Source organism: Marmota marmota, unplaced genomic scaffold (assembly GCF_001458135.2).
Source record: "Marmota marmota marmota unplaced genomic scaffold, marMar, whole genome shotgun sequence".
NCBI classification, from domain to species: Eukaryota; Metazoa; Chordata; class Mammalia; order Rodentia; family Sciuridae; genus Marmota; species Marmota marmota.
The window spans coordinates 13,145,655-13,158,708 of NW_026000101.1; the positions used below are offsets into that span (position 1 = coordinate 13,145,655).

The window sequence follows — 13,054 nt, forward strand, 5'->3', positions numbered from 1 at the left end:
CTCCCCAGATTCAAGGCCCTCAATACACAAATGCACAAACCGAAATAAGAACCGGCCTCTAAAAAGGACAGGGGCCGCTCCTGCTCTTCCCTGCCAGAGCTGCCAGCCACATCGTCACACCTCCCAGCCACTTACCGGAGGAGTGACTTGTCTCTCAGGAGCTGCGGTGGGGACAGGGAGTGGTGGCCCGTCAGGGGGAGCACTGCTGGGTCCCTCGCCTCCAGCCGTGGCAGGGGGCTCCTCCGTGGAGGTTGCTGCCCAGTGGTCATCACCAGGTGCCTGGAAGGAAACCGCCTGTGAAGTGACGCTGCCCCGTCCACGTGGCTGTGGGCATTGTGGTCACAGCCATTTCTGTGGTGCTAGCTCAATTTCAAGGCACTTTCTCACCTACAACCTCCATTAACCACCCCCCCTCCCCCACCCCGCACCCGGGGCACATTCTCAGAAGCAGCAGGTCACAGGCCCTTCAGGGATCTGTCTCCCCCAGGGCTTAGCTTCCTGCAACCCTTTCTACCTCTGACCACTTGTCTCTGAGACAGTTTTTTTTTGGGCCAAAGCCGGGAGGCAGCAGATTGGGACAATGTCTAACCCCTCTGTCATGCTCCTGCCACTGCACTCCACCCCCACCCAGGTGGCATCTCCCCAGACCCTTCATAATGAAGCTGAATGTGCCTCTGCAGAGGCCACTAACTACCTCAACCTAGGATGCTGACCTCTCGCTCTCCCAGGCCAGAGAGGACACTAGAAGACACTTACAGGAGTGACCACTTGCCCAGGGGCCGCAGTGGGTGCAAGGGTAGCCAGGCCTTCTGTGGGGACCCCACTGGCTTCTTCTTCCTCAAAAGTGACAAGGGGCACTTCTGAAGCAGCTGCGGCTGTGGTTAAATGTTCTTCATCCTTTGGACCCTGGAATGAAACCAGCATGAAGGATCTGGCATCCATGGCCAGGCCCCTGCTGCATCGGGTGCAAATATGCTGCAAGGAGGAGACCTCGGGGGCCATCAGACAACTGACTTTAACTCCCTTCCCCTTGCTTATCAGGAATTGTACCTAAGCTCCAGGCTCCTGGGGCTCGGGTTAGAATGAGGCTCTCAGGGTGTCCCCAACTCACCCCAGGAATCCCTCTAGCACATCTCTGCCAGGTGCTTACCTGGCATAGCTCCAATAATGGGAGCCCACCATCTCTACAGGCAGCTGGGCTCAGACAGTCCTGCTGGTCAAGCCTACTTTCTATTAAGCTAAGACTTGGTAGACCTGACCCTGGTTTTCGCCTTGTGGTAAGTGCTTTGTCTTTAAAGAATAAACAGGGAGGAAGAGAGAAAGGGAATCAGAAGGAGGAGTGGGGGAGGGGGAGAAGGAGGAGACCACTTCATTCTTGGAAATGATCCATGCAACTGCTAAGTGGCCTGGAGAGCTCTGTCGCTGGACAGTGCACATCTTCCCACTGCAGTTTCCCTGCATGGACCGCAGACCAGAGCTGGATGCTGCTGGAGCAGCTTGACACAGACCGGGGAGCATGGTGTGGATGGCCTCGAGGCCGGGTTATGGACCTGGGCCTGGCCACCCTGCATGCATTCACTCAGCAACCACTTGGTGCCCATCACGAAGCAAAAGTGAAGCACACCCAAGAGGAGGCATCTGCAAGCCTTGTCCTCGCTGAGCTTGTGCCCTGCTAGGGAGCCAGGCATGAACCAGTGAGCAGGTGGGCCCTTCCAAGGGCAAGGATGGCCCCGGCCCCTTCCTGAGGAAGTGGTGTGGGAGATGAGCACATTGGAAAGGATGAGGCTTCCCAGCAGACAGGGGTGTGAGAAGGCTGTGAGGCAAGAGGGACAGATCTGCTCAAGAGACTGGAAGAAGATGGGGGTGGGAAGCAGGGGCCAAAGAAAGAAGGTGGGGAGAGACCAGCCAGAGATGTGGTCAGCACGGGTGGCCAGCCAGACCCTGCAAGGCTGGGCTCATGTCTGTGGGTCAGGATGATGGGAAGTTCCCAAGCATAGGGCTGATACCCCAGAGAGGACTGGAGACAGAGGCCAGAGAGGCCAGGGAGGAGCCTGAGAAATCACCTGGACTGGGGGCACCGTTCAGTCCAGGGGCTGACACTGGAGGACAGAAGTGGTCATAAGGGGTTTAGGTGGAAAAATCACTTAGACTCCATATTCGATGGGATGTGGATGTAAGGAAGGGGGAAAAGAATTCAGCACTAGGCCACTGGGAGATGGATGGTCCACTTCCTATGAGGTGGGAATGCAGAAGTGGACAGAAGGAGTTAGCTTTGAATCTACTGAGTGAAGAATCTGAAGACATCTATTATAGGGACACTGTCAGGACAGTCTCGTCCAGTGCCTGGAGGACTTATGTTCAGCTTCAGGAGCTGAAGGCAGACGTGGGTGTGCAGGACTGGCCATGCCCTCCACCTGCTGGCCTGGTCTGCCTGCACCCTGACACCCTGCTGCCCCTTCTGACAACCAGCTGCAACTCCATCTCCTCTCCCACTCTCACCTGGCCACTGCCCTCATGCTGGCTCCCCTCCCCACTGGCCTCCCGGGGCTGTGCCACACACCAACCCAACCTAGCGAGCTCCACCCCTGAGCGAGCATTTAGTCAGAGAACTGTCCCCCTCCCCACAGGGGAGTTGCTGAGTGTGGGACCCACACTGAGAAGGCCAGTACCTAATCCCAGCACTTCATGCTCCTTACCAGGGTGGCGTCTTCCCCAGAGTCCTGGGTGAACATGGAGAGGACCGGCTCCCCAGTGGGCATGCTGCCAGCCTCTGTTTCCCCAGCCTCCCCTGTTGCTGTCGTTGCTAAACCTTCATTATCCAGTCCCTAAACAGAAAGGCATGCTGAGGGACCATGGCAGTGGACCATGACCCTGGACCACTGGGCTGTTGCTGGAGGGATCAGACAGGGCCCCTTTTGCACCTGCATCCTGTTGTTCCTGCACCTTCCAAGCAAGTACACAACCAAGATGGCACCTTGCACCTGTGCCCGCAGAGTGACATCAGTGTGGGAATATGGACTCCTGCTCCCAGCACCCTAGCAACCAGCTGTGCCATGTCACCCTCGGGTGACACTTGCTCTCCAGTGGTCCCTTCCAACCTCTGCCACTGGTCCCAAATGCAGAACTTTACGGGTACTGAAGTCCTTGGGTGGGGGTAAAAACCCAGGCCGTGGGCTCCATGGCCTTCTTGCTGAAGGAGCTATCTGTACTCACTGACCACTTGACCACTCATTGTCTCCTGCTCTTCCTAGCACAGGGCCATCTGGCTCCACTCCTCCCACATTCTGAAACTGCTCCCTCAACCTTACTCAGGTTCATGCTGAGAATTTGGTGGCGGCTGAATGCCCCCATTCTTTCTCCCCTGGGAAGGCAGATTTCCAATCTGACTACATCCCTTCCTTGTTTCCTGCCTTTCAATGGCACCTTACTTCTGCTGGATCCCCTCAGGCTCCTTGATGGAGTCCTAAATCTGCCCTGCCATGGTCTCAGAGGCCTCACAGAGGCCCATGGTCACACTGTACTTGTTTTGTTTTACGAGGCTGCAGGCCTTGCTTCTGCCACCCCGCTTCACAGAACACCTGTCCCATCCCCATCTGCCCAGCTACTTCCTCTCTTCCTCCCGGGCTCACCTTTTACCTCCTTCACCCCAAAGCTGGTCTCTGGGCCCCTATTCTGTGCTCACCAAGCAACAACAGCTTCTGCTCTTGAACCTCTTACTACTGAGTTTCCAGAAACCAGGACCATCCTATTTACCCTCAGTCCCCACTCCAGGGCCAGCAGGCCACAGCCCTCCACAAACTCTTGCCCAATCAGTCAAGCCACACCTCAGCCTCCTACTCAGAGCCACCCAGACTTGGCCTCACAGGGCTTTACTCTGCACTTTGCAGGGAGATGAGGAAGGCTAGTGACTGCTCCAACTGGGTTGACCCCCTCCCTGATAGCAGGTGGCGCACAGCAGGCACTTGAGTTACTTACAGAAGTGACCTCTTCCCCGGGATCCTGGGTGGTCATAAGCAGGGTTGATCTCCCAGTGGGCGAACTGCTGAGCTCTGCTTCTGGGGTGGTACTGACAGGCACTTCAGCCTCTCCTGTTGCTGTTGCTGCTAACCCCTACAAACACAGACATCACAGGAGACCACGTCACTGGGCCCCTGGTCCTGGTCCACGTGGAGAGAACAGACGACCTACTCCCATCCAGCAACCTGCATTTCTGCAGCTCCTTTACCCCAGGCACTTCCACGTCTACGACCCCACCCCAGCTCCACGCCTGTCCCAGATTTGCAGAAGCCAGGGACAGGGCAGATTGCTGGGCACCTCGGTCCCCTGCTTGACTCAGTGTCTTTGCCCCTCTGGTGAGGAGTGATCGCTGCCTCCTGAGTCAGTCTGCTCTAGCTCTGATGCTTCTGCCTGGACACAGGGGCCTTCTGACACCCCTGTCCACATGCACCAGTCCACACAAAAGGACAATATCTTTGCCCGACGGCTTCAGAGATGCGCAAGCAGCACCTGCGTCCTCCTCAGCCTTATCGAGGCCAGCTACTCCTCTGTCCTCTCTTTCCCATGACTCGGCTCCCTCTGGGCAATACATAGGCTGAATTCAAGAAAGTGACACAGCAAGGGGACAAATGGAAGTGTCAGAGTGGCTCTGGCTGCCAGTGTCCTCAAGTGGCTATGTTTTATGTCCATTTTTCAAAGTTTTTCATTTTTTATTTTTATTTTTATTTATTTATTTATTTTTTTTGCTTTTGAATACTAAACACAGAAGGCTGATCCAAGACAGATTTCCTGCTGCAGGACTTCTCAGGGCCTATATGAAGGGAAAGTCAGAGCATTTCCCAAACATACTTGTCCTCAGAGCTCTTCTTTCACATAACATATTGTCCTTGCAGACTTATCCTCTCCCCATAAAGACACATAAGAAAGATGATGTCACAGGATATCAATTGAGACTCTCTCTCTCTGACTCAGGATCAGCTAAAGCCCCAAAGGGCAAGTACAATTCCATTTGCAAATTCCAAATCCACCTGATTCCACAGCCATCAGGTAACTTCCACATGCTAAAAGAAGTGGCTGCCTCACTCATGGGGACATGCTAACAGACAATGGCGGGACAGCAGTTCTACCAGTTTTAGGCCATCCTACCTCCCTGATAGAGAGGGGAGCTGAGTGACTGGAGAGGAAAAATTTCTTTGGAAAGAATTTTCAGAGTGCTGTTCTTTCTCCCTCTTCTCTCCTCCCCAAAACCATCTGGCAAGCTGGATGTGTATTCTCTTTGGGAGACACAGGGACTGATGTGATGCTTTCCAGGGAGACAAAAGGGGAAAGTAGGGGACCATCTAGATCCAGAGAGGGAAGGGAAAGGGGACAGAGGAGAGGGAATGGGAGAAAGAGATATAGGGGGACACAGGGACAGAGGGGGAATCTGTCTGCAGCTGTTTTACTGGACACAGGCAAGATACAATCCCTGCAAAAGGAGCTGGTTAAATTCATCAAGCTATGGCCTCTACCCAGAGGCCCATCCAGAGGGTGTGGAAGCCCAGGCAGAGGTTTAAAGGCCAGCAGTGGAACTTTGGTCCTCCTAGGTCTCCTGTAGGAGGACCTCGGAGGAATCCCAAGAGCTGCCACAAGAGAAAGTTCTAGCATCTTCCCCACCAAAGGCCCAGATCCTAATTTCACCCAGCTGGGCCTTCCTCTCCAGGTGCAGCGGACCCTGCAGATGTTAAAAGCAGCTGCTCCAGGGCCACAGGAAGTGAGGAGGAGAAAGAAGAAAATAAAGAGGAAACCCCTGACAGTGCTTCCTTCCCTGGGTGATCCTGGTGTGCACCAGGCCTACACCTGCAAAGGGGGAAACTTATTTGTATTTTTGTTAATTTTTTTATATTATCCTGGACTGACCAAGTGAAATACCTGTGAAAATCCGAGTGTGACCAGATGATTGGGAGAGATGAGAACTGTCTGAGTTTTCATCCCAGGAGAGGGAAGAAATGATCTGGCACTTTAGTTTTTAGCAGGGGTCATTGTGAGAGAGCTACATTTGCTTTAGTTTTGTACCCTACTGTGTCCAGAATTTCAAATACTGCTGGCATTGCAGGTGGAAGAACCAATCACCACGCAATAGCATGGACACGCCTGCAGTTAATGTGATTCTGTCTTGAAGGGGGCTCAAAGGGCTGAGGAGTCTCCACAATGGAGCAGGAGGTAGGTGGTTTCCATGGTGAGGGCCTGGCATGCATCACTAGGCAGGTGTGAGGATGAGCGGGGGTCGCATTTCCTCCACCTTGCCTGGTGCACCCCGAAGCCCAGGGAATCTTGCCTCTACATATCACAAGGACAGGGGCAGTCCAACTAAAACCCTCCTGGTTCTCTATGGTTTCCAAGTCACCATTAGGTTTGAAATAAGCAAAGTTCACCACTGACTTACAAAGGAAATTTGCCATTCACTCACCTCTTCTTCAGTGACAGGGAAGTCCCCGCTCCCTGAGCCAATCTCAGGAATGGGGTCACCATCCACAGGAGGAAGCCCCTCCAGGGTGTCATTCAGGATCTCACCTGACCCTACAGGAAGAAGGCATTCTGTAATTAATAACTACATTTTTCATTGCTGGAAAAGAATAAACTGTCTCTTTACCTGCTAGCTTGGTGTAACTTGGAAAGGTGTAACAGCATAACATTAGATTAAGAAGAAAAAAACCAAGTTGCAGAACAAGAGGATAAGGTAATATTGCTTGGTGGCTTCCATCACCAGCTCTGGTACCTCCACCAGCCAGGAATTCTGCTTTGCCACTTACCAGGAATGTGACCTGTGGCAGATTGCTTAGCGTATGATGCAAGCTGGTCACCTACAAATGAGGGATCATAATACTTCCCACCTCATAGGGTTGTTTGCAGGATTAATTGATAAATTAATGCAAGAAAAGCATTGAGAAAAGTTCACAGCATACAGGAAGCGACTGATAAACTTTCATTGTTATTGTGGTTCTGTATTTGTAAAATATAGAAAAAAACCAACCCAAACTATACATGACTATACATGTTCTATCATTATTATATATTCTTTAACATTCATGTTATATAATAATGATATTATCTAACATACATGTACGTGTGTGTCTATATGTTTATATACATACTTGGCTATACCACAGTACTTAATATTTGTATCTTGAAGAGGATAGGAGTGGAAGGAGAAGAGGAAACTATTATTGCTCATACAACTGTGTATTGATTAAATTGTTACCACATGCACACATTTATTTTATAATTTAAAAAACAAATGGAGACCTAAAGCAAAGAAAAAGAAATTACACTAAAGTAAATGCATGCTTGTTATCCACCCCATCCCTCACCCCCACCCCTCCTTTAATCCCCCAGCCAGTCATTAATTCTAACAGGGACCTATCCTACTATCAGGCTGCCTGGGAAGAGCCGGGCAGGAATCCCAGGATTCTGCCTCCCGCTCCCATGGGCACAATGAAACCTTTCACTAATAATTTTCACAGAGTAGTGGCTGAAGTAGGGGCCTTGAAGCTGGGAGGACCCGTCTCCAGACCGGGATCCTTCTGCACACTGAGGTCGCTCACCCCCTGGTCAGAACAGTGTGGGGGAAGTGTTAGGCTCTCTAAAGGACCCTGTACCACCAGGAACTTGAACTACAGAGCACAGGCACCAGTGGGATGCGGGTGTCCTCCCTGTATTGACCACCAGGGGGCGCTGTGCAAGCGGCCCGTGGGCCTTTAGCCTCTTTCCTGACCCTGGGAGGGTGGAGGCCAGGTAGGTGTTGTTGTGGAAGCTGGTAATACAACTATGTGGGGGCTTTCCCTAGCTAGGGATAATGCTCAGGGTGCAGGTTTCCTTCTCCCCATCATCTGGGTTGTCTACAAAACAAGATTGAAAGGAACATTTTAGTCAGTCCCTGGTTTTCCTCTGGCCTTTGAGGGGCAGGTTAAAAAGTTAGGCTGGTCTTGGGCACAGTGAGCTGTGCTGGGTTCTGGGTCACTCTCCATTCCAATTCTGCCTGCTCAAACTAGGAGAGTCCTTGCCCTGCCCTCTGCCCTGACAGCTCCTTGCCCCTTCCTTAGGGATTGCAAGTCCACCAGAACAGCATTTGCAACTCAAAATCACTTCTATGACACATTCACCTGGAAGGCAGTATTACTGACACGCTTGGTTAAGGACTCTAGGCTGGGAAATGCTCAGTTCCTTGCCCCAGGCCCTCAGCAAATAGGCTCCTGTGCAGGGCTTCCATTCAAGCTGTGTCCCAGGACCCTCTGGCTCTCGCAGCTACAGCCTCACTTCTTGGTTTTACTATAACTTTATTAAATTACTATACAATTTTCTTATGTCCAATATTGTATATGATCTCTTAACCACCAACTTCCCAAACCTAGTTATTAGACTAGCATTCATTAACTGATGGAGAAGCAAAAAAGAGTAATGATAAATATTATTACAGAAGACTTAGAAAATATAGAAGTCCAACAAAGAAAAATAAAATCCACCTACAATCCTAACACCCAGAGATAACTGGAGATAACTGTTCCTAACATTTTGTAACATCTCATAGGTTATATCTAATACAGCCACATTGATCTACATAGCTGTACATAAATGGATATAAATAACATATTCATAATGAGGTCAGCACAAAGTTTTGAAATCTGCTTTTTCAGTGGAATAAACCAAGAGCATATTCCTGGGTCATTAAGCTTTCACATCATTGGGAAAGATACAAGTGACATAAGAGTTTGCCCACCCATTCTTTATGATGGGCACTCTGGGTTGTTTTTGCTATTAGGAACAGCACTGCTAGAAATAACCCTGTCCCCACACCTCAGAGCTCTGGCCTGGGTTGTAACAGTGGTGTGAAATGTCCCTAGGCTGGAAACCCAGCAACCACTCAGTGAAAAGCCATCCCCTGTCCCTGGGCCTCAAGACTTGCCTGGTTCTAGGTTGCTGTGCTGGACAATGCTGGAGGTATTTTCTGGGGTCTCCTCTGGTATAAGTTCACCAGAAAGCTCCGTGTCCTCGTAGGGAGAGGGTGAAGTTGGAGGTATATTTATGGGATCCACTTTTGCTTCTTTAGGCTGAAAGGATGAAAAATGAGACCCAAAAGGATGGACTTGACAGAAAAGCTCAAAAAAAAAAAAAAATGACAGTGACTTTCAGAGGAGAAAATAACTTATCCACAAAATGCTGAATAAGCCAAGAAAGCTGAGCCCCCCTTGCTGTGTCCTGGGCCATCACCACACCTGCCTCCCAGGGCCTGAAGCCATGCTCATTGGATCATACTAAATCCCCGTCAGCTCACAGCAAGACTCTGCTCATCTCAGCCACAGGTCTGAGCACAGGGACCACAGTTCTGTAATCCCGGAAGCGAGGGCCAGCACAGAGGAAGTGCCCAGTGAAGATGCACTGGGTGCGGGAAGGAACGAGCGGCCCAGCGCATGAGCCCCACTGCACTGGGACTACGACACCAGCCTAAGCCCAGGTGTGTCCTGCTGCTGAAGGCCTATGAATAGGAAAGACGCAATGGCTTCCTTCCAGGGACACTCTAGCACCTGTGCAGCTTCTCCAACGCCAGCCAGTGTCCTGACCAACCCTACCTACTAAGGAAAATCAAACACAAAAACTCAACAGCTGGAAACAGCAGTTCAGAGATCCAAGCAGAAATCCCAATGCAGGTCCTAAGGGTCACATCACCCCCAGCCGCAGCCACAGCTCGTGAGACCCAGGGCTTGTTGGCATCCAAATGGTCTCATCATTTTCTAAGAAGAAGGTTGCTAGGGGAGGAGGGATGAGGAGAAGGGCCCAGTGTCCAAATTGTGATATGAACAAGAAACAGATCTTGTTAAGATGCTAAGACCTCAGAGTTAATGTCTTAATGCAGCATCACTTATCTATCCTAACAACACAAGGATATTTCTTCATTGTCAGAATCTAGTGTATACACCGTGGATCTCTGACCCATCAGAACAGGGAAGATTCTCAGGCTCCCCATAATTTGATGATTCCATTCTTACAGTCAGAACTGGGTCAAATACCAGCTCTCTGCTTATTTGCTAAGTTATGTTGGGAAAGTCACATAACCTCACTGAGCCTCAGCTTCCTGCTCTGTCCAGTGGGGACAATCATATGTATTCAGAGGTTGAAAGGGCATAGAAATGCTCAGCACACCTTTATTTTCAATATACCAACATCCCATATTCGTTACTGAAAAAGCTGCATGAGGAGATAAACAAAAACAGAAAATAATCACTTTAAATACCAATACCCAGCGAAAAATCACTTGTCAATTTTATTGTCGTATAAAATCTCCAGGATGGAGGTGGGAGTGATGGCTGCAGGGAGCTGGGCCTTGAAGAGTGAGCAGAGTTACAGAAAACAGGGCTAGAAAGAAGGGTTGCCAAGTTCAGGGCCTGACAACCTGAGCTTGGCAAAGGCCCAGGGATGGAGAAGAGGCAGGACAGAGCCTGAGAGGCAGGGTGCAGGAGGGGGTGATGAGAGGGGCTTGGACCAGGAACTTGCAGGTGAGCAGCTCAGGCAGGAGTTTTTATTGAAAGACCCCCTCCACCTGCCCCACGCCCTTCCTTACCACAGACACACTTAGGCAGAGGTGACTTGGATGCAGCCCCAGGATTGAGAGGGATATTAATTCTTATTCATCATAAAACAGAACTTTCCAGAAATGGGTTATTATCATCTCTGCCTGAGATGGCCTCCCTCCAAATGGGACTGGTATGCTAGGATCAGCATTAGGCTCCAAGCCCTGAGGGACCACCACTCTGTGCCCTGCTGTCCTGTGTCCTGGACAGAGCAGCCCAGGGCTGATGGTTGCAGGGGATTATAACACTGCCCAGAGTGGCCACCCTCCCTAGTCACCAGGTGGGCAGGCCCACTGGACCCTTAAGTTCCCCAATCCTAGCCAAGAATGGACCTCCATTCTGGGGACAGACTTTCACAATCCTCCTGAGCCAGGAATGCACGGGTAGGCATCAGGAGACCTGCACCTAGGCACCCTTGGGCCAATTTCTTCCCCTCTCTGGACCTCAGTTTGCCCATTTGTATTAGGAGCAGTTTTCTGTACACTCCTGTACAAGAAGTGACCAAGTCCCTCCAGCACTAACAATTACAGTCCTATTCCACAGCATCCACATCCCTGTCACCCTAAGTCTAGAGTTTGCAGCCTCTGCCTCGTTGACACCTCTCCCTGTGTCTTCTATAAGAGGTGAGCTCACAAAGTAAGCCAGTCCACAGGAGGTTGCTAGAACTTTTTGTGCTCAGTGATGGAGATGCTCCTTGCTAAGTCACTAAGCACAAAAATAATTCGGCCACAGGCCACAGTGGGCATTCCCAGCAGGCAAGAGGTCGAGCACCAGAAGGAGGGCAGCCCTTCCCATGGGGCTGGGGTGGCTTGGCAGCTCACAGGAGTGGGGCCCCACGGTGTTCTGGCAGTCCTCACAGCTGGAGTGCAGGCCCAACTGTGCTCTCTCCTAGAAAATGCCACAGCAGTCATCGTTCAGAGCCACTTCCCTGGAGCCAGGCACTAGGCTGAGATGTGCCCCTGCTGCCACAAAATCTCTCTCTTGCCATACCCGGAGAAAGAGGACTACCACTGTTGCCGGTCTGGGGAAGGGCAGCTGAGAAGCGATCCAAAGCCACAGTAGTGCACGATGCCTGCCTTGCACAGTCCTCTCATGGCTACGCATACAGGGGAACCGGGAGGTTGCCAAACGCCCACTGGCCAATGCCCTCCTGGCCTCCCCAGAGGACCCCACAACTGACCTCACAGATCTGAAAGCAGAGATGTCAGATCCTGGGCCCTGGGCACCAGCCCCCAACAGCTGACCCAGTTCACAGGGAGCAGCAGTCCATACTCACCGGGGCTTGAGTGTGAGTGACGGCCTCTAAGATCTCGGCCACTGTGTCCGGGTCCTGAAGCCCGCTGCCCTCTCCTGATGCCTGCGAGGAGACAAACCACATGCCCCGCAAAGGGAGCCATTACATAGGAGCATAGCAATTGGGCCAATCAGAAACTAACAAGACTCTTGCAGAGGAACTATGAGACGCGTGTGCACCAGGGTATATGGATACATGCGCATGGAAATGTGCGCATGCGTGCAGCACAGGGATGGTGGAGTTGAAGGGGCAACATGTGTGCCTGTGCGTGGGTAGCTATTCTCTTTCTTTCCACTTCTCATTGCTCAAACAAAGTCCATCACTTTTCAGTCTCTCTTAACACGTCAACTTCCATTTTGTCCAGATCTCCTTCATTCCCACTCTGGAAGACTGTCATCGGAATCCCACTTTAGGAACCATTAGCCCTGAAGTAAGACTTCCTGTTGTTACCTAATCTCTGTAATTAGCCTCGTAAAGGCAGCCAAGCAGCCTGGGCGCTGGGATTTTGCAACTGAACCCTTGCTCTCGGGCTCTTGGGTTGTTCCTGTTTCTTCAGTATTAATGGCAGTGCAGAGATGAATGAGTGACAACACGTAAGCTTCCCTTTCTTCCAGCTTCCTATGACTGCCAGGCCAGGTCCCAGGCTCAAGGAGCACAAACATTCAGACACAGCCAAATTCCTCCTCTGCATGGCTTTCCAACTCCATCAATACCTGCTTCCATTTTTTAGTGCAAAATTAATGAAATCAACCTTATGATTTGTTTGGAGAGTGACACCACCCAGAGAGCAACAGATGTCCTAGGGAAACGCCTCCCGCTGCCTGCCTCTGACTTTGGCATCCTGCCGTCTGTCCCGTCTGCCTGGAAGGGCTCTCAGACAGCCTTCACCCTGATGTGCTCCCAGTTCCTCCTGTTTTCTCTCCCTGAGCCCCCTCCATGTTGAGTCGGGTCTGAGTTCAGTCACTGCCTCTGGGTGTGTAAGCATATGCAAGAAGCTGGGGGAGGGAGATAGTTCCCAGGTTATCCTTCCCTCCCCAGCCTTTATCTACCCTGCTGCTCAGCAAATCCTGGAGGGAAGGAAGGAGGAAGAGAGGGAGCCATCTTTTTTCCCTGCCCCCCCACCCCACCCCCAACATAGGAACTGATTCACTTGCCAGGC

The 13,054-nt window shown here is 51.3% G+C and overlaps 1 protein-coding gene across 1 annotated transcript in view; it reads right to left on the bottom strand.

Moving 5' to 3' along the window:
* Window positions 1-13,054, bottom strand: part of Col15a1 (collagen type XV alpha 1 chain) — a gene marked incomplete at its 5' end in the record, with an annotated part of 107,997 nt that overhangs the window by 53,150 nt on the left and 41,793 nt on the right. The window contains 7 exons of the mRNA XM_015492118.1: window positions 136-279; window positions 757-906; window positions 2,697-2,825; window positions 3,976-4,110; window positions 6,446-6,555; window positions 8,939-9,083; window positions 11,878-11,958. Coding sequence (XP_015347604.1) covers window positions 136-279; window positions 757-906; window positions 2,697-2,825; window positions 3,976-4,110; window positions 6,446-6,555; window positions 8,939-9,083; window positions 11,878-11,958 — 894 coding nt within the window. The remainder of the gene's footprint in view (window positions 1-135; window positions 280-756; window positions 907-2,696; window positions 2,826-3,975; window positions 4,111-6,445; window positions 6,556-8,938; window positions 9,084-11,877; window positions 11,959-13,054) is intronic.